This window comes from Centroberyx gerrardi, chromosome 7 (genome assembly GCF_048128805.1).
Source record: "Centroberyx gerrardi isolate f3 chromosome 7, fCenGer3.hap1.cur.20231027, whole genome shotgun sequence".
NCBI classification, from domain to species: Eukaryota; Metazoa; Chordata; class Actinopteri; order Beryciformes; family Berycidae; genus Centroberyx; species Centroberyx gerrardi.
The window spans coordinates 29,145,338-29,165,368 of NC_136003.1; the positions used below are offsets into that span (position 1 = coordinate 29,145,338).

The 20,031-nt window shown below is 44.5% G+C and overlaps 1 protein-coding gene across 1 annotated transcript; it reads right to left on the reverse strand.

The window, feature by feature from the left end:
• Positions 1 to 1,353: 1,353 nt before the first annotated feature.
• On the reverse strand, positions 1,354 to 16,642 carry LOC139907764 (calpain-15-like). Its single transcript, XM_071894262.2, has 12 exons — positions 16,482 to 16,642; positions 12,031 to 13,156; positions 10,427 to 10,635; positions 8,488 to 8,671; positions 7,604 to 7,827; positions 7,379 to 7,504; positions 6,736 to 6,888; positions 5,705 to 5,866; positions 4,557 to 4,777; positions 2,865 to 3,010; positions 2,487 to 2,665; positions 1,354 to 1,531 (listed from the first exon to the last, which is right to left on the reverse strand). Exons 1-12 carry the CDS (start codon positions 16,640 to 16,642, stop codon positions 1,354 to 1,356), a joined length of 3,069 nt encoding a protein of 1,022 aa, XP_071750363.2.
• Between the last annotated feature and the right edge of the window lie 3,389 nt (positions 16,643 to 20,031).

Consider the following 20,031-nt stretch of genomic DNA (forward strand, 5'->3'; position numbering starts at 1 on the left):
ATGGGAATCCAGCATAGTTTTAAGTGCATAAAGTGCTATTACAAGTGCGCAGTGGTTTTCACAGACTCTCAACTGTATTTCCAGTACTAAAAGACTTTATTTAACCCTGTCCCATATGTTTCCTTTAAAAGGATCAAGACTGCAATATGATTCAATAATACTGTAACACTCGGATGAACAAACACCCTGTTTCCCAGTAAACTACACATGGTGTGGTATTCCTGTGAATAGTCTTGGCAGCTTGCTCAAACACAGTTGACTAAAAACAACTCCTATTCATCTATCACCAGTGCAGTTAAGACAGTATGGACCACAAGACCATCCTATGATCTAAAATGTCTTTGGAAAATATAAAGTGCATTATGAGTTGACTAACAAGGTCTGTTCTAAATGTTATCCTTGTCAAGGGATGTGCAGCTGCTGTTCGCAGATTAGAGTCTTATTAGTTATACAAACGTTTCTCGAAGGCCGAGCTGCTCTGGAGGCAGAAATAATCTCATTGGTTAGTTCAACCAGAATGGGCGGAGCCAAAGAACCACATTTTTTCAGAGGGCAAGTTAGCTAACTGGTGAAGTTGAAAGGCAAAGAAGGAACTCTGGTCAAAATATAAACTAAAACGAATGAATCCATACTTACTGTACTGGCTGGACAGATAGAGGAGCTTGCACTCACCAATGGAAGAAGAAACTATTCAGAGATATTGGAATAGAAGTATTTATTCTACATACAACCAATAAAATTGCATTTGTTCAGGTGAAACAGTGTGAAACGTTTTTGGGTTACCCCATCATTGGTGCAAAAAATTAATGATGGGGTAACCTGAAGCAATTTGCACTGTTTTTTTTCTTCCATTAGTGAGTGTGAGCTCCTCTCTAGTCTCTAGTTGTCGTCAAAATTGAAATGAAAAATACAAATGGGAAGGTCAGGAGGCTTGCTAACTAACTTACCTAGATCATTTAGTATGGCTATATATATATTTCAGTTAGCAAGAGCGTCTAGGCTTCATAATTAGTTCCCTACCCCTTGCCTTTTTCACTGGGCTTCAGTCTAGTTAGAAAAACTGTGGTTTTTTGGCTCCGCCCACTGAGGTTTAACTAACCAATGAGATTATTTCTGCCTAGAGAGCAACTCTGCCTCTGAGAAATGTCTGTATAACTAAAACTCCAATCAGCCTCTTCTTCCCCACGTCTGCCTGCTCCCTAAATCTGATGATCCCTTCATTACAGAAACTGCCTCCACACAGCGATGTTGTCTCCTCGCCCCGGGTCCGGTGTAAGAGACAGATCTCTTCTTGTCTCGTTCCTCCCTGTGGTTGTGCGCTCGCCCCCCCGGTGGAGGGCTGCTGGTCAGCGGTCATAGCGGTCGAGGCTGATGAAGCCCTGCTGTCTCTGGTCTGAGAGCCGGACTGTGCGTCGCCTTGGTGGGACTCCAGTTTCCCAGAGAAGCCTGGACGGCCTTGCGGTGGGCCAGTCTGTGTGTGATGGAGAAGCCGGCGTTTCCCTCTAGTTGGGACAGAACCACAAGCACCTGTCTGGGAGAGAAATAATGCCTCATTCTCACTGAATCCAACATATATTCTATATCCAACTGGTCTATGATTGTTTCTGCAGCTTAATGTCCCTCCTATTTAATGTCATCTCTCTAATCCTGTCCATGGCAACTTTGATGGTGTCCCAGCCAAAAGAGATATTTAGTCACTTCAATAGGGCTGGAGGTTGTGAATGAGCATGTGATAGTCACACAAAACCCACATACATCATACATCACCTCATATATGATGTAATAAGCCTTTGGTAAACAGAATGACTCGCTCGAGGTGAGTGATGGGAGCGGCCGAGTCCAAAAAAGCTAGCACTAGCCCAGTTGGCAAGTGAGATTAGGCAGCAGATTGTCATGCATGAATCTACACCAACATTTAGTTAAAGCTGGGGTAGACAACTTTGGAGAAATGAGGAAGAATTTGAACAAAAAAGTCTTGGAAACAAAATTTGGGCTGTAGATAAGGTTCAGACGTTATGGGTTTTTGAAAGCAGATATCGATAGTTTTTGGATTGAAGCTGCCGATTGTCAGCATTTTGTGGCGATATTCAATAGAGTTTAATTTGATCATGTTCATACCAAAAATTTCCCCCCAAAATTCAGTGTTTTCCCCAGAAATGTATTCTTGTCTGGATGGAAAAGCCTCTGAAACAGCATTTAGACCATTATGGGACACTATTCCATTGAAAGCCAAGATAATAATAATAATAATATTACTAAAATAAATGTATGCATACTTATTAATGTATAAAGCATGCATATAATAACTGGCTGATTTTAATAAAAGGCCAATATCGGCCAGATCAATTGGCAAACTGATATATCGGTCTAATCCTAATTGCAGCTGTATTATCACACATTATACACATACATGACCCAAAACTTGTTTAATTCATGTGTCAGCTGTAGATTGGAGGTGTCAAACAGCAGTTTCTGGCGTAGCGTACCTGTGCAGAGGAGGGATGCTGTCGATGGTTTTGAGGCTGCAGCGGGTCGACACCACGTTGAAGCTGTCGCTGCAGTCGCAGGACACATGCAGGTGATGACGGGGGTGCCGGTTCTCCACCATGACGATCAGCCCAGCCCAGCCGTGGGTCAGGTAGTAGCAGGTCATCCCCTCCCGGCCCTGACAGAGACAACCAGTTAGTGCTACGCAGCTGTGGGTCTTCTGGAGCGGACCCCGACTCCCGACTCCTACACAGGACTGTCTTCATCAACATGCATTGAATGTATGTATTCATAAACGTCAAAACAACATCAAAACGAGCCACATCTCCTATTTAACCCTAACAGATGATCCAGGTCTTACCCAGCATGCCTCTCACCTCGTGTCTCTCGCCCTTGGTCTCGGTCAGCTGGACGATGGCGTCGGCGATGGTGGTGGTGGAGGCCGTCACCTGCTCCACCATCAGCAGCCTGGAGCTGTAGACCGCCAGCATGTAGCCAGGAGGCTCAGACCGGTAGCAGCTCGCTGAAGAGACACAGAGCTACGCTTTGTCAACTGAGTAATTAAAAAAAGTCAAAGAATGCACAAGAACTGTATCATGGCTCTTATTCCTTATAGTCCTGCAAGCTGACTAAGAACTAGGGTTCGACCGATATATATTATATACTGTATATTTGAAGGTTGATACCGATACCAATACAGATATTTTTTGGATTAAAGCTGCCGATAGCCAATATTTTTTGCTAATATTGAGTATCCTTTGAGAGTAACTAAAACTCAAACCCAAATCTGTGTAAAGCCTGACATCTATTGGTAAAAAGCATGCTACTGAAATTGCCATCTGCTATTGGCTGATCTTTGATGCCAGGTGATGTCACCTTCTATAGAGTACAACAGGTGGTGACATCACCTGGCACCAAAGAGCCAAAGATTATAAAGTGCTATCTTATCTTATCTTATCTTATCTTATCTTATCTTATCTTATCTTATCTTATCTCATCTCATCTTATCTTATCTTCAGTGGTGGGTAGAGTACTGAAAATCTATACTCAAGTAAAAGTAAAAAAGTACCTGGTTAATAAATTACTCAAAGTACAAGTTACTTTCCATTTTAATATTTTTTAGGGTGTGCGGGCCAGTGCAAAATAATGAAAAAACAGCACTTGTTGATAAAACTTTCTTAGCCCTTTATAAAACAGAATATAAGTCTGTTTAACTCTAGTATTTACAGACATTATCAAAGTAACCAAACCTATTACAGCCCCAAAATGCAGTAGATATCGAATACAATACAATTAATTAAAACTCAGATTTTCTGTTCTGTAGTATTACTCCTTGTACCAAGACCTCAGTCAATCAACTAGAGAATGAAAACTTCTTTACATTCACATTTTTCATTTGGGGATACCCATTTGTTGGAAGCTGCCTCTTGTTCTGGGTTTTGCTCCGTCATCATCGTGGTCAAAAGACAGGTGGAGCTTATTTTTCTTCCAGGCAGCTGGCAGCTTGGCATCTGCAGTAGAGGTGCTCCTCGCGCGCTCTCCCCCCTACACTCAATCCCCGCATTTAGAGCAGACTAGTTGTAACAAAGGTATCAATGGCAAATGTAGTGAAGTAAAAAGTAGATTACTGGCTCAAAAATATACTTGAGTAAAGAGTAGAAGTACAGTTTAAAAAAAAGAACTAAAAGTACTCGTTCCTTAAAAAAAACTACTTTTTTACTCATGTGCGTTACTTGTAATGCGTTACTACCCACCCCTGCTTATCTTATCTCATCTTATCTCATCTTATCAGCCAATAGCAGATGGCCATTTCAGTAACATGCTTTAAACCATTAGATGTCAGGCTTTACACAGATTTGGGTTTAGTTACTCTTTAATTGAATTGTTTTTCCATTCTTGGCAGTGAGTGCTTGTCATTTTTTGGATTTTGTGGTATGAAAACAGTGAAATTAGTGAAATAGTGAAAGATACTGAAGATTGACACAAAATACAGTCTATATCGGCAGCTTCATTTTAAACACACAGGTATCAGTTTCAGCCTTCAGAACCGTCCTAACCGCAGCTCCCACCTGTCCCGTCCGTGTCGGAGCTCTGCCAGTGGTTGAAGGCGCAGCAGAGGACGGCGTATTCCCCCGGCTCCAGCATGACGTCGCAGCCCACGAACCTCCTCACCGAGCGCCGGCTGTGGGCCAGGAGGCGACCCAGCGCCAGGGCGCCGCAGCTGTCGTACCCGGCCCTGAACACCAGCACACACAGGTCCAACAGGTGGCTCTCTGCCGTGTCCCACCGCCTGAGGGAGGGATGAGGGAGGGAGGAGAGGGGGAAACGTTCAGGAGGTATAGCAGTAAAATCAAGAGGGGAGGGACTATGGATCAGGTTCCATCTGTTAGTTCACTCATTCTTTTGTTTGTTTCTTCGTTCGTTCATCCATCACACGCGATATCTCAGACAGCCCTGATTGGATTTTAACTTAAAGGGGCAACAAGTAAGATTTTGTCGCATAGCACTGCAGCAAAAGGAGGATTAGAGGAAGAAGGGTGTGGAACGTTTCACCATATGTACTTACACAATACACACTGACTCAATCAAAGAATAACAGTCCACAGTTGATATGCCCAAAACAGATGGATGTTGGGACAAAGGGAGACATAGCCACAATCCATATAATAATCATGAAAAAATCTTTTAAGTATCCATCTACAATAGAGATTCACCTGTATACAATACAGGAATATGTTTCACCACAAAGTGTTTGAAGTCACAAAAGAATAGTAATATAAAGGACAAAAACACTAAGGAATGCAAACCTCAGTCCCAAGATGACATTCATAAATCATCCAATAGCTAACCTACTAACAACCCTTAAATTAACCCTTAAAACATGACATCCAGTCTAAAATGTTACCTTCCCACTTTGGGAGTGGTAACAGTGCCACATAGCACAAACTGACCATAATATATCTGCAGGGGGGTTGACAGGGTTGTTGATCAATACCACTGACTCAACGATTACTGGATTTCTGGCTTTCAAGACTCACTTTCTGGCCTGAACTCTGTTTTGGAACAACAACATCCCCCCAACCTCTCCAATTGGAAATTCAAGACACTCCTAGCTCTTTATTTCCCTCCAAACAGTTTATTTCCGTTCTGGTCTCCACCGGTTGGACTGGTGGAGTGATGAAGGAGATGACGGACAGATGGCGTGTGCCTGCGGTACCTGCTGCCCTCCTGGAACAAGGCCAGCTCGACAGTGGTTCTCTCCAGCACGGTGATGGACACGGCGGTCACCGGCACGTCGGCCCCTCTGGGGAAAACACCGGGCACCCGCACCTCCTGCCAGTCCGAGTGGATCTTACAGATATCCACCGAGTCAAAGTACCTGCCAGGGTCAAACACACACTCACAGACATGTGAGGACACATGCACACACACAGAGACACACACACACACAAACACACACTAAAATGAAATCATTCACATATTGATTATTCTTGATCTTTCTTTTCACATCTGAAAAAACAAACCCAGTTTTTTAAATGAAATATTATAAAACGGATAGTTCCGGTCCTTGATTATGATTGGCTGAGCTGCGTTTGAAGCCGTTTTAAAATACTCTATAAACACACACCTGTGACCGCATCACATCAGTATTACTGCGCCAAACAAATTGTCTGTGTCTGCGTCTGTGTGTTGCTTGGCAACCATTCTGCTAAACGTCGCTGAAGAACTACATTGCTTGGCAGAAGAATGATTATTTGTTATCAATAAATTATTGCATTTTTTGCTGCTGTGTGTTTATTTTATGAAACCTTGCCAGGTATATGTAGTAACCGTTTTATAAAAGCAATAAGCCCCGCGAGGCCGTGGTTTACAGTGATTTTAGAACAACTAAGGGGCGTTGTTAGGCCCCTTAGCTGTTCTAAAATCACTGTAAACCATGGCCTCGTGGGCCTTATTGCTTTATTCTTTACTATTTCTCCCTGTGTTGCATAGATTTTTGTGCAATTTTTTCAGATTTTTCAGATTGAGCTTCCTGAGACGCACGTCTTCTGTTCCCTGAGTGTCGACTGGAAGGCAACAGTTCACGCTGGGAGCAGAGACGTCAGTGTTTTGAATCACGTGGGACTTTAGCGAGCCCACTGAACTGAACACACTGCAGCTAACTTGAAGCCACCGCAGCTTGATGAAAGTCTCTCAGCGTCAGTGCGTTCTTCCCTACGGTCTGGCTGGAAATGATCCCCGGTCTACCTGATGAAATCCCAGAAGTCCATCCAGAACAGGCCGTCCTCGGCCCGCTGGGCGCACAGCTCCCTCTTCAGGTGCGGAGGCCAGTTGGGCCAGCTGTCCGCCCACGGTCCCGTCCAGGAGAAACGCCCCCACGGGTTCCTGAGCTGCAGCAACCTGAGACAGGAGGCAGGTGGCAGGGATCATCGTTATCTTTCAAAACATGGGAAAGTGTTTAATAAATTTGGCATACACACTGAATGACGTTCTGACGTATCTTCTACACGGTCCATTGGATAATCAGGGTGGCTGCATCCTGAGTTTCCCCTTAAATTTCCCCTTAAGTAGCTTCAAAGTGATAAAAAAAACTTTTTCTATACTGTACGACAATGTTATATACATATTCTGTATCTGCTCCTTCCAACGCTTCATTGAAGCTATAGCTGCTTATATTGAGTGAAAAATTCAAACCCAAGACGCCATTTTTTATGGATGTCTTGTGCATCATTTTATACACATTTCCCTGTAATTCAGCCTGACATATCGTATCTTTGAAAACCTTGGGATCTATTCTCTCTATCTATTCCTCTGGGAATATACTCTCCAATAGGAACCGTCTTCTCCGCAGCCATAACATGCAGCAAAAACAGACTAAGTGAACGCTCACCTGTGACTGTCTACGTCACGAACATCGAGAACAGAGTAGGCGTGTCGTGGACGTAAACCCAGCGACTCGTACTCTGAGTCGTCCACCTTCATGTTTCCTCCTCCGCAGGACGCTCCCATAAGGAAACTGGTGTAGCAGCAGCACACAACAGAGTTATGGGTAATACCGTTTTATGAAAGGACAATAAGATAACAGATGAGAATCGAACGTTCCTCTGATACGCACCCCGCCTCTTTGGAGCTCAGCATCTTGGCCCAGATGAGGTCGGTGTCGATGGGGTCCTCCCTGGGGTTGGTGCTGCTGACCTGGAGGGCCAGCGACTCGCAGGGGGCGCCGGTCAGCGTCGACAGGCCCTCGATGGCGCGGCCCGCCTGCAGGGCGAAGTAGGAGCCGTGGAGTTTGGCCAGGGCTTTTTCTATCAGCGCCACCCACAGCTGCCTCCGCTGGGCCTGGGGGAGCGCCGCGTGTCAGCACGTCAGAGAGGAAGACAGAAGGAGTTTAACCCGTTGCACCCTGACTTTCCCCTTAAACTTTCCCCTTAAACTTTCCCCTTAAACTTTCCCTTAACCTTCAAAGTCAGAAAAAGCTTTTTTTCCAGCTGCTTATACAGAGTGAAATATTCAAATCCAAGATGCATTTTTTTATGGCTGCACCCTTACATCAAATGGAAAAAATGTAGATGTTTGTGCACCATTTTATTTTACCATTTCCCTGTAATTCCGCCTGACATGTTTGATATCTTTGGAGACGTTGGGATCTTGACTACAATTTAAAATAAAGCTTTGTGGGTTTGAACAAAGCTTGGCTGTACAACATGCGTTTGTAATAATGGTAATGCCTGTGGGACTGGCAGGTGGAAGCCAGTAAGATATTTACTGTCCCATAGCACAAAATGACCATGTTGATGACATGTTGGCACTGTGTTTTGGCGTTAAAGATGCTATAATTAAAGGGCAAAATTTCAAACTTTGAAAGCACTTCTACATCACTGGCCCAATTTTGATGAAACCTGGAAAATCAAAGTTACATCATTTGTGGGGGACGTCATGTTTCCTGTTGTTTGCTCTGGGAAAAGATGGTTGAGTGTTGACTGCAGGCGGATGTTTCACCTGAGAGAAGAGCAGGTGGCCGTACTCGTCACACGGCAGCATGTCGTCCACCAGCACCGTGGTCCAGGAGCCGTCCTTACACAGACGCACCTGATAGGCTCCCTCCGGACACAGCGAGCGCGTCACCATCACCTTCTCCACCAGCTCCGGACGCTCAGCCAGGACCGCCAAAGCGCTCAGGAACCTGCTTTCCAACACATTCAGACAGAGCAGAGCTGTCAGATGGTCGGCCAGGTCCGTCCGGGGTTCGCTTCGGTGAATACTGAACGACATCTCTGCTCTGAGCTTTTAAAGAAACAAGCACAAACTGCACTTTCAAAAACACAAGCACGTAATTTGTGATAAACTGTGGCCGACTCACTTGGGATTAGACCCCCGGATCACTGGTGTGGCAAACCTACGCTTCACCAACCGAGCTGCACTCAAAGTGATGTGACAGACAGGCTCAGAGTCTTTATTATGGCACATGCGCAGTAGAGCTTTTTAAAAATTTTGGGACCAACCGAACGGACCGACTGACAGAGTGACTTATACTCACTGCTGGTCACAGCTAAAAGTTATTCAGGGAGGGTTTGCTGAGCATGCACTGCTTCACATTAATGCATTTCTACACATTCACACCTGGGAGCTGTGCAGTACAACCGCAGTCCTCTGCTGCAATCACACTGGCAGCTTGTTTTCTTCGGTGCAAACCATGGTGGAAAAGTTTACTGTGTTGCATTTTTGTATTTGGTTTGTTTAGGTTTACACTGACCAATTACAAGCGAACCAGGACTTGTAAACAAAAGTCACATGGACTCACAAGTAGCTCATTTATTGGACAGAGTTTTGGTGACCGGTCATCCCACCAGTTTATAGATTTTGGCAGTGGGAGAGTTAAAACAAATCTGATTCCAGTTCCTGGAACTTTAGCTAAGCATGTTGGACTTGTCTGTCTCTTCTTCTCTGGTGTTCACACCAGTTAAGAAGGTAGCTGAATATGAGCTTCAGTCCAGACTTTGTTTTGTTCTGCTCGGCTTTCCAAGCATGAGGAACTGCTGGCTATCAGATGTCAACATCTGTCTTCTTATTACCATAAATCCTTGCATTTTGGGGTTGTTTCCTGCAGTTGGTTCAGATTTCATTCTCACTCCTAACAAACCAGTTCTCTTGGAAGAAGATAGAGACATTTTCAGGCGTCTCGGTGCTGTTATTTGGTGTTACAGAGTTCGAATGGCATCGTTCTCACCTGGACAAATTAACCGAACTAAAGGAGGAAACGCTGCAGACTTCAAACAAAGTTCTCCACACATGCTTGGTGTGAATGTGACCTGAGCAGCTCCACCAGAGCAGTTAGAGCAGTGGTGTCCAACCATGTGACACGGAGGACCAAGAGTCTGCAGGTTTTCCTTCAAACCAAACACACACCAGCTGATTTCACTGATTAGTCTGGCTGAAGGTGTACTAATGATTGGACACCGCTGGGTTAGAGGGTCAAGTGCGTTGTTCAGGGACACTTCAGTATTAGGTATTGAGAAAGTGTTGAGCTTTTTCACATTCCCTAAACTTAAAGGTTTAATAAACATAAAGAAAGCGATTCACTTAACCAAAATTCAGCCACAGGACTAGTTTTTTTATATATTGTCAGAATCTGCTTTGTTAACGTTCGTTTTGTGCTAGAAATGTGATTTTCAGACTGTTCCTCCATACAATGGCAGTGAATGGAGAGAGAAAAAAACTCAATTTTCCAATCTCCTCTACCGGAGCAACAGATTACAGAGAATCACCGATTTTGTGGTTTTATCATGGAGGAAGATACACAACCCAAGGTACAACCAAACTCCAACATCACTTTAAATGTCATTATAGTGTGCTGTGAATTTGAATGTTGACTTCATCCTAACCCATTTGCGATGACCACTAAATCGTTGTGTAAATAGCTTTTTTGGTCTGGGCTTACCAGCAGTTACCCAGAAGTCCCTGCAGGATGTCGGACGGGCGAAGCGTGCGGAAAACGGACCACTTCACCCCACGCTCTCTGAAGCTGCAGCAGTTGATTTCTTGGGGGCGGAGCCACTTCCTGACCCGCTGCTGGACGCTGTCGTCCTCCGGGAAGCCAACGGACTTTGGGCCGGGAGGGAAACTGTCGTCCACAAACGTCACGGCGTTCTGGGAGAGCGGTGGGAAAGAAGACTGAATCACATCACATGAAATCAAATGTACTTTTTGCATCTTAAACAGAAGTGTAACACACTTCAAGACAACAAGAACAACATGGGAGGGCACAGGAATAGCACTTTTACAGTAAAACCATGATAAAGCACACAAAAACAAGTAGCACTAGCATACTAAAAAAAACAAACTACACAACAAAATGGCAACATTCAGGTGGTGGAGACAGAGAAGTGATGTGTTTGTATTTTCTCACAAAGATTCATACAGATTCAGTAGTGACACCAGCTGTGAGCTTCAGCAGATCTAATTCACCAAAGACAAGGCAATTATACCTTTTCAATCTCAGCATTCAAGCTAAATGTGTGTGTTCATTTCCACAAAATGATCTTAGGGCACATTCACACCAAGCATGTTCGGAGCGGTTTAATTGAACCCCGGAACATTTCCTCCTTTAGTTCGGTTACTTTTGCATCATTCGAATTTAGGTGGCACCAAAGCACCGAGATGCCTGAAAATGTGAGTCTCTGTCCTCTAACAAGAGAACTGCAGTGCGGTTTATTAGGAGTGAGAATGTAATCCGAACCAATTACAGGAAACGACCGAAAAAGCAAGGTTTTATGGGTATAAGGAGACGGATGTTGACATCTGATAGCCAGCAGTTCCTCAAGCTTGGAAAGCCTAGCAGAACAAAATGAAGTCTGGACTCAAGCTCATATTCAGCTGTCCCTTCATGTGTTCCTCTCTGGTATGAACACCAGAGAAGAAGAGACAGACAAGTCCAACATGCTTAGCTAAAGTTCCAGGAACTGGAATCAGATTTGTTTTGACCCCTCCACTGCCAAAATCTATAAACTGGTAGGATGACAGTCATTTAGTCTCATATTCAGCCTTCAAATCTTATTTTTCTTAAACCAAGAGAAAAATTCTGCCAGTGAGGAGAGATAGAGTGTCAGTATGTTGAAATCAGTGAGAATAAGGCAGATCACTGCACTGCTATCAAGAAAATGACACTCGATTCTACAAAATTCTTGAAACAACTTTATTTGCATTGGACACAAGTGAAATTATCGAACCCCACTGGCAGATTTTTTCACTTATTTTAAGAAAATTACGCTTTTAGGACTAATAATAATAGACTAAATGACTTGTTAAGATGGAGATTTTTTTTGCAGTACAATAAATTAGCTACTTGTGAGTCCATGTGATTTTTGTTTACAAGCCCTGGTTCACTTGTAATTGGGCAGTGTGAACTTGAACGAACCAAATACAAAAATTCAACAAAGTAAACATTTCCACTATGTTTGAACCAGAGAAAACAAACTACAGGTGTAATTGGACCCTAAATGACCCTAAATCTCAAATGCTGCTCTAACCGAGTTGAATACAAACCTCTCTGCAGAAGCTGATGATGTTCTCCCACAGCTCTTTGGCCTCTCCTTCATCATTCTGCCGCCGGGCCTCCACCAGCATGCTCTCCTTCCTCTTGAGGCCGGCGGCCGGTCTGAGCTGTGTGAGGTACAGCTGAGGCGTGTGGCAGGCCAGGCAGTGCTTGGCCTTCACCTCGTTGATGAGGGTGCAGGCGGGACACGACCACTGCTCCGTCCCGTCCGGAGGGGCGGCACGGGGCGGAAATGATTTAGAGGCGTCCGATGCTGGTGATAGCGGTGACATTTCCTCTTTTAGGATGCTGAGCCGCCGGCTGGGCAGCGGCTCTTGTTGGACGGAGAGATGTGAGGCAGCGGGCGTTGAGGGAGAGGGACTGGAGGCGTGTGCTTGGCTGAGACACGCCTGTGGGGGCGGCACCTCTCTGCGGCTGCAGGGGACCGGGTTGTTCTGCCCCGGAGACGGCGCGGCGAGCGCTGAGGGGGCAGGCTGCGGGTACGGGGCTTCGGCCGGGAGGGATTCCCCCCTGGTGGAGATGGAGAGGGACAGCGCCGCGGCCGGAGGTTCTGGTTGTTGTTCTCCTGTTTGATCGCAGACTTCAGGCATGAGCAAGGACTCGGCGGGAATCTGGGGGAGGGACAGTTTGCGGGGGCCGCCGCACGCAGAGCAGGACATGGAGATGGGGGTGTTCTGGAGGGTGCACCTCGAACAGTCCCACGCCAGTCCCTCGACACCTACGTCTTCTGGCTGTTTCCCCTTCTGACTGTTTCTCTGCTGCCCGCACGGGTCTGCGGACGGCATCTGGGGCGGCCTCAGGGGGGCGGAGCAGCTGCTGGAGCGTCGGGGTCGGGGCTGGTCCTCGGACGAGTCCCGGGGCGGCTCCTGTCCGCCCGGCGCTCCGCTGTAGCCGCAGAGCGAGCAGGCCAGGCTGCTGGGGGAGTTGGCCAGCGTACAGCGGGGGCAGGACCAGCGGCGCTCCTCCCTGCCGCTCCCCCGCCACATCCAGCGGGCCTCGGGCCGTCGGCGAGGAGCTTCACAGATGGAGCAGCGGGGCGCGCCGGCCGCGTTGAGGAAGGTACAGCAGCCGCACGCCCACTGGCTGCTCTGCATGGGCATCGAACCGGAAGAGAAACTGGAGAGAAAAGAACATAAACTTCTCAGGATATTGGCCCTATTAAAAATCAGCTAGTCAGTGTGGTCCACCTCTGATATGATGGATATGATGCAGTTTGATTGATTACATATTTATTGTAGAATTGATCAATACTACACTGGTTGTCTGTAGGAAGATCTGAACCTGAATTATGAATTTTGATCAGATCAGAAGAATTATTTTTTAATGATTATCGGGGGTTTCAGTGGAGAGTTTTAGTGTCCCATGGTCTAGATGTTTCAGAGGCTTTTCCACTCTGACAAGAATACAATTCTGGGGGAAACTTCCAATTTTGGGTATTTTTTGGCATGAAAATGGTCACATTTACAGACACTGACTACCAGTACAGATAGCTATCGGCAGCTTCAATCAAAAGATATCAGTATCGGCCTTTGGAAACCCATATCGGTTGAACTCTAGCTTCAAGTAACAGCAAAATACGTGGGAAGAAGATGCAGAAAAAGCTGGGGAAGATGTATGAAAAGCCCCAATATAAACGGGTGCATAGCAATTCTTGCTGTTTCTTACCCTGTGGCGGCTGACAGAGAAAATTAAAATGCATGAATATGCTAATGATACAAAATGCTGCACAACTGTAAACAACATAAAATGTGCTTCAACTTGTTCCTCACAGAAACCGATGCGCCACATCTGTGAATCTCTTACCTCCCTTGTGTACTGTGCCAGACATTTCACCACTAGTAAAAATAGCTTATGTGCAGTGTGCTCAGCTCTTTGTAATCTAATGAACTGGGTACAAAAACACTATAATCCACACAAGATTCACTTCCCTCATTGTGCAGAGAGTCTGGGACTGTGCAGCAGACCCAGATTAGCTGTGCCGTAGCATCCAGGGAGAAATTTGGACACAAGGAGCCTCTGGGACATCTGTGCGCTGGCTGGCCCACATTCGAGCTGTACTGTAAGTCTTGGCATCACGCCCAAACCCCCCAGCGCAGCCCTACCTGGATGGGTTACTGCAGTGCAAACTGGCTAAATGTGCAGGTGTTCTTGTGATGCAGAGCTCAGCTATTACTTTTCTCTCCTAAACTGTAAAAGTCTGCCCATATGCACATAGTCAAACTTTTAAAAGCATTTCGAAAGCACTTTCCTTGAAAAGGCGGCACACACATTAATTAAAAAAAGCTGTTATTCATCAATAATAACTCAATTCTTTTGCCCAGCAGCAATTATATCACATTGTATTCAAACACTCAATGCAATGCTGACATCTCTTAGGAATTTACTGCCATTTCAATCAAAGGCGCTCATAAATAATGGCTGCCACCTGAATGACATCATCGGTCGTCTCATTATGCAGCATTCCCAACTGACTATTCTCAGGTTCATTCCTTCAGACAGTGTGACGCTTTGTCTAATGCACAGACTAGCTCCAGGAGAAAAGAGAAGAGAAGAAAAGAAAAGAAAAGAAAAGAAAAGATGCATTTAAAAGGTTCAGATAGCAGGCATGATGAAGGGAAGACATTTTTGCAGTGTGGAGTGGTCAGCGGCTCGGTAACACACTCCAGTTGTTTACTTGTTGATGTTTGGTTCAGTGTTACAAACATCTGAAGTCACTGCTGCAGCTCGTCCTCCGCCTGGACGATGCAGAGAAAATATTAATGTGAATTTTGACAGCGCTCTGAATTAATTAATTAAGTTCACACATACACCAAACGTGGAGAACCCACAGCAAGGCGGCTTCTCACCTGCATGTGTCCCTCCTCTGCACATCATTGGAAATACCAACTGCGAATTTATTAAATCATACTTTCAACTGATTATTCAATGCTTCAGCAAAATGTTCTGCTTTTTGCAACTTTTTGTCTTTTTAAAATTTTGAAATAAGTAAAATAGAACAACGATTATGTCTCCAGAAATCACTTGTCATCAATGCATTTCAACTTTTTTTTTTTTTTGATTTTCAAATAGTATTTTGATGATGAAAACTTTGATCCATATGCGTCAACCTTAATGTAGGAATATCTACAGACCTGAATTCCTTCTGAAAACCTCCGAGTCTTTTTGCCTTTCCAGCCCTCCATCTACAGCTAAGGCAGGGAGGCAACCATCAGGGATTCCCCAATGGCATTACATTTCCTGTCAGTGAGTAACTCGACTCCCGCCTGGCACCGAGTCAGATACAGGCGGGGGAACGTGTGGTGGCAGCGGAGGAGACTCACAGACTCACATTAGACAGAATATAGACAGAATATTAGACACTGTACTAATCAATAAGGGGGGATTTGCACAAAACTATGGAAGGCCGGGACTGACTTCATTCTGACGCATCATGAAAAATTCATGGCAACACTAGCCTGGAGCTCCACTAACATAAAATATCCCACATGTAACGACTCCAAGTCATTCAACAAAGCAGGCCTATGACATGTACAAATACTCTTGAGCTACAACTGTAGAATATAAATTAACTATCCCATCCATTCAGCTATACTTGCCAAATTAAAGGCGCGACTTGTAGCTTTTTAACATCAATACATTTTTAGCACATTCATTTTGAGACATTAGTATAATTACCATAAACAAACAAGACCATCGCCAAGATGACTGTCAGCCTCTACTCTGCATTTTACATTGTGAGCCAGATGTGGAGGGAAATCTGCTGGATCGCTTTACGGCACAAAACAGGAAGAGGTTCTTTTTCTTCCAGAGCAAACGGAGCTAAAGCTTTCAGGGTTTCTGGCAATGTCAGACTGTGAAGTTACAGAAGCCCTGAGGGGGAAAAAAAAATGTTTGCAATCAATGTCGGCCAAAACTTAAGTTTATCTCGTACGTACGAGTGAGTATCTTGCATGAGATGAACTTTTTGGCCGACACTGACCGCATTTTTTAATTTTTTACACGTTTCCTTTCAGGGGCGCCGGATTTACCACTTGCAACTTATTTTAGTGTAAGATTTCCATAGCCTAAACTAAAGCAATGAAAGACATGGCTTCATTTGGCAAAAGAATACTTAATCCTACAATGTCTTTCATGAGATATTAGGCTGATTATTGTGAAAATAAGAAGGGTGCGCAGAATGGAGCGCATGATGCAAAGGGCATTGAAAGCTCAAACAAATCAAGCAAAAACAAAAGGCTTCACTGTCTCAATTAACAATGCCTGCTGTAAATCCTAATGGAAATCTAAGGTCTGTCCATTAAATGCTTCTATAAACTCATGGCGGTTGCTGTCCCAGGCCTGACTCTGTGACTGCACAGGGTTTACAGTGTGCAAACCAAATCGCGGCCCAACAGCCAAACATGTCACCAGTCTCCAGCGCGGCTCCTGGCTCCGGGCTCACCTGCGCTCTCGGTGCCTGGTGGGTCTGGGAAGCTGCCGGGGGATGAAGGTGCTCTGGCTGCTCCTCAAACAGCCCATGACGGGGGAGGGGGGCAGAGCCGAGCCCCGGGACGCAGCGTCGCCCTCGGCCTCTTCAACGAGGGAGGAGCTGGAACTTCCCATGATGCCCCTGGCTCAGCCGGAGGGCCCCGGATGCTGTGAGGAGGCAGAGGGACAGCAGGCTCGTACCGGTGTCAGATTGTTAATAAGATCATTTTTACACACATTGAATGGTTTGTTGAAGGCCAATACAGATAACAATATTTTTAGATTAAAGCCAGATAGCCATTTTTGTTTGTGCCAATATCTTTCAATTTGATCAGTGTCATCCCAAACAAATTTTAAAAAGCCAAATATTCGATAATATCGAATATCACAATATTTCTCGAATAAATCAAATATCGACCCTCCCCCATGAATGGCGATAATATCGCATATGGGGATATTTTGACGGGACAGTATCGCGAAATTACATTTTGGATATTGCCCAAGCCTCGTATTTAAACTTTAGTCCACAGGATCAGTATCGGCAGTGACAGAGTGATATCAGTGCAGCGCAGAGCGATGGGACAGAGAGATACTGTATGTTTGTGAGTGACATTGCTCCGGCTGTGAGCTCGACTCTGTTACGAATCAGAGGGTCAAACAAACTGCTGCATCTGTCATTCTGCTGTCTTGTGGCTTCAGCTCGCTCCTTGCTCACTCTGCAGTTTTGCCCTTGAACAAGGACTTAAATTCATTCCATTAACCACCTTGAAATGACACATTTCTCCTCACTGAACTGCAGAGATACCTGTATCCCTATCATAGTCCCATCTCATAACATGTGTCTCCCGTCACTTTGTCCGGTGCCTTTTTGTCCCTTTAACTCTGAATGAAAAACAATCTCAAAATCATTCAAATTAAGAAAAGAAATCATGTTTGTGTGTCTTTGCGTCTGTGCACCCTGAATTCCTCTGTTCTCCAATGCAGATGCAGCCCTGCTGATACTGAAGTTCACATAGACTCAAAGTAACCCGGTGCAACTGCAATACAGCTGGTGGCTGAATGGGAAACTGCAGAATAACAGCATGGTGACAATAAAACAAGAAGACAGTGAGCGGCGGACTTACCCGACTGCAGACAGGAGGATTGTTCAGCGGGGGGATGAATGTTCTCGGCAGCCCTCCGAGATCTCCATGCATATCCTCATTAGTGGAAGCGCAGGATGTGCACAGTCACCACTTGTCCCTTCTCATCACTGTCAAGCCAGAGAGAATTCAAAAGAAAAATACAACTTCCGGTTACAAATTTCAAAGTAAAATCCCCGTTGACCAACATGGGTTGCAACGTTTTATGACTAAAAGTTCTGAAATTAAAATAAAGAAAAGCCTAAATATAAAATGAAATGTATGAAAAATCTCCTCATCACAGTATATATTCATGGCCATATAGGCTTATATAAGATGCTGTTTACTAGCCTATATAGAGCTGCCAAACATACAAATCACAATCACAAATCACATGACTCAATTTAGAAGGATGTCTGCCAACTGCCTTATTAAACGAGCATGAAAGCTACTTTTCAGAGGTGGGATTTGAACTCATGCCTTCGTTCAGACAGAAACCTTGACACCTTTTAACACTAGAAAGGCCAAGCAGTGGTTTATTTAACTGACGGCTGTTTTGACTTTCAGAGTTGAAATATCTCAGCTTTCAAAATGTTCCTCCATGACATTTCCTAGACCCACTCTCTCTACAGACCAATGTTTCAAAATCATGCAAGGAAATAGTTAGGCAGAAACTGGTCTTTCTTGTTAAACCACTCAGCCATCCTGACAGCTGGTGTGTGCAGGCAAAGCAATCAAAAATATATGGCGTTACCGATGATGAAGTATGATCATCAAATACCAACCAACCACCAACAGAGACAAGATTGTATTTTCAGAAAGGCAATCATTTATGTTTTTACCCTTAAAAGATAGTATTATCATATAACTTAATTTTCAGTTTCATAATACATACCTCAGTGTAGGCTATGTCGTAAAATTAAGATTAAGATTGCACTTTATTGGTCCCCTAGGGGAAATTCAGATTTCACAGCAGCAATTGGCAAAGGTAATAAGAATCATACAGGAAAGGTAATAGGAAAGGTAATATAAATAAATATAAAACTATAAAAAGATAAAATAAACTATTAAAAAAAGTGTCTGTAATGGTGTTGAGCATAAATCCTGTGCAATAAATAAACTCCTGTGCAAGACTGAGTCCAAGGATATAGTCCACAGATGCGTAAAGATTTACGTTAGCCTAAAATGGTCGTAAAACTCTATTCAACAAATGAAAAGGTGGGTATTCTCTTCACTACATCCCTGGGTGTTTCTCATCCCTGTGATTCAGAAACCTCTTATCTGGTATCAAAAGTGTAATGTTGTGCTTTTATTTTGAAGGCAAAACCCCCTTACTTCCGGTCTTACTCTGTCTAACATGTGCTAGCTTGAAGCAGTTTCCTTTCTCCTTTGCCGTAGACAAATTTCTCTCGGGACATTTACAGGACACCGGGTGCCGGTAGCCCGACTCGCCGCCCATCAGTCGGCCCGTATCGATCCCCTGTCCCGTCAGGAGGAGGATCTGGTTCCTTAACGGTCGTCGGTGGTGAAACCGAAACACTGAAACGTGTCGGTCCAGTAAGAGCGCGGAGGAACACGAGCCCCGATAAGATCATTTCTCCCCTGTGTAGATGTGGCACACCAAAGTCCATAAAAAATCTCGTAGTTTAATGCTGCTTTCCTTATAGACACCTCGAAAAACATGACTAAAGACATTTCACGACTCACTGCAGTCTTCTAGTTCATTCGGCGTACAAGTGATCCACAAAACAACACTTTATTTCAATAAAATCTCAAGTTTAGGAATTTACTCACACTGCTTGCTGTCGCTCTTCACGGTTTATTGTGGTGAAAGAAGCCTGGGGGAATAACGGGGAACCAGTTTTAAAAGTTGAAATGTTGAAGTTTTTAAATAAGGACTTCCCGGTGTATTGGATATAGGCCTATGCCGAATTGAAGAGTGGATCCTAAAGATAGAAAAAAATCATAAACCATGTTCTATCTTTGCCGACAAGCAAGGCAGCCTTATAATGAGAGATTTTTTTGAATGGAGTTTGGCCTGACGTTCCCTCCACGAGGGAGAACGGTACGTGTTAGGGTTGGAGGAACACGTGCCCATGTGCCAGTGGGTTTTTGAAATGAAATCCCTCGAGACTGGCACGCGCATCAGTGATATAAATAGGCAGGTGACGCAGCATCGTCGTGTGTGTCGGTATATTTTACATCCAGGGGGTTCAGTTGGGGATTGCAAGGTGTTGCACTCGGCATATCTTTGAGTCCAAATTTTATCTTGACATTTTTTATTATTATAATGGAGAGCAAAGACCAGATATGAAATTACCAGGAGTCTATTTAGAATTCATCTCTAAAAAAAATATCACACCAGGGAGCATTAAGAACCCATAACTATAATAGTCTTTGGGC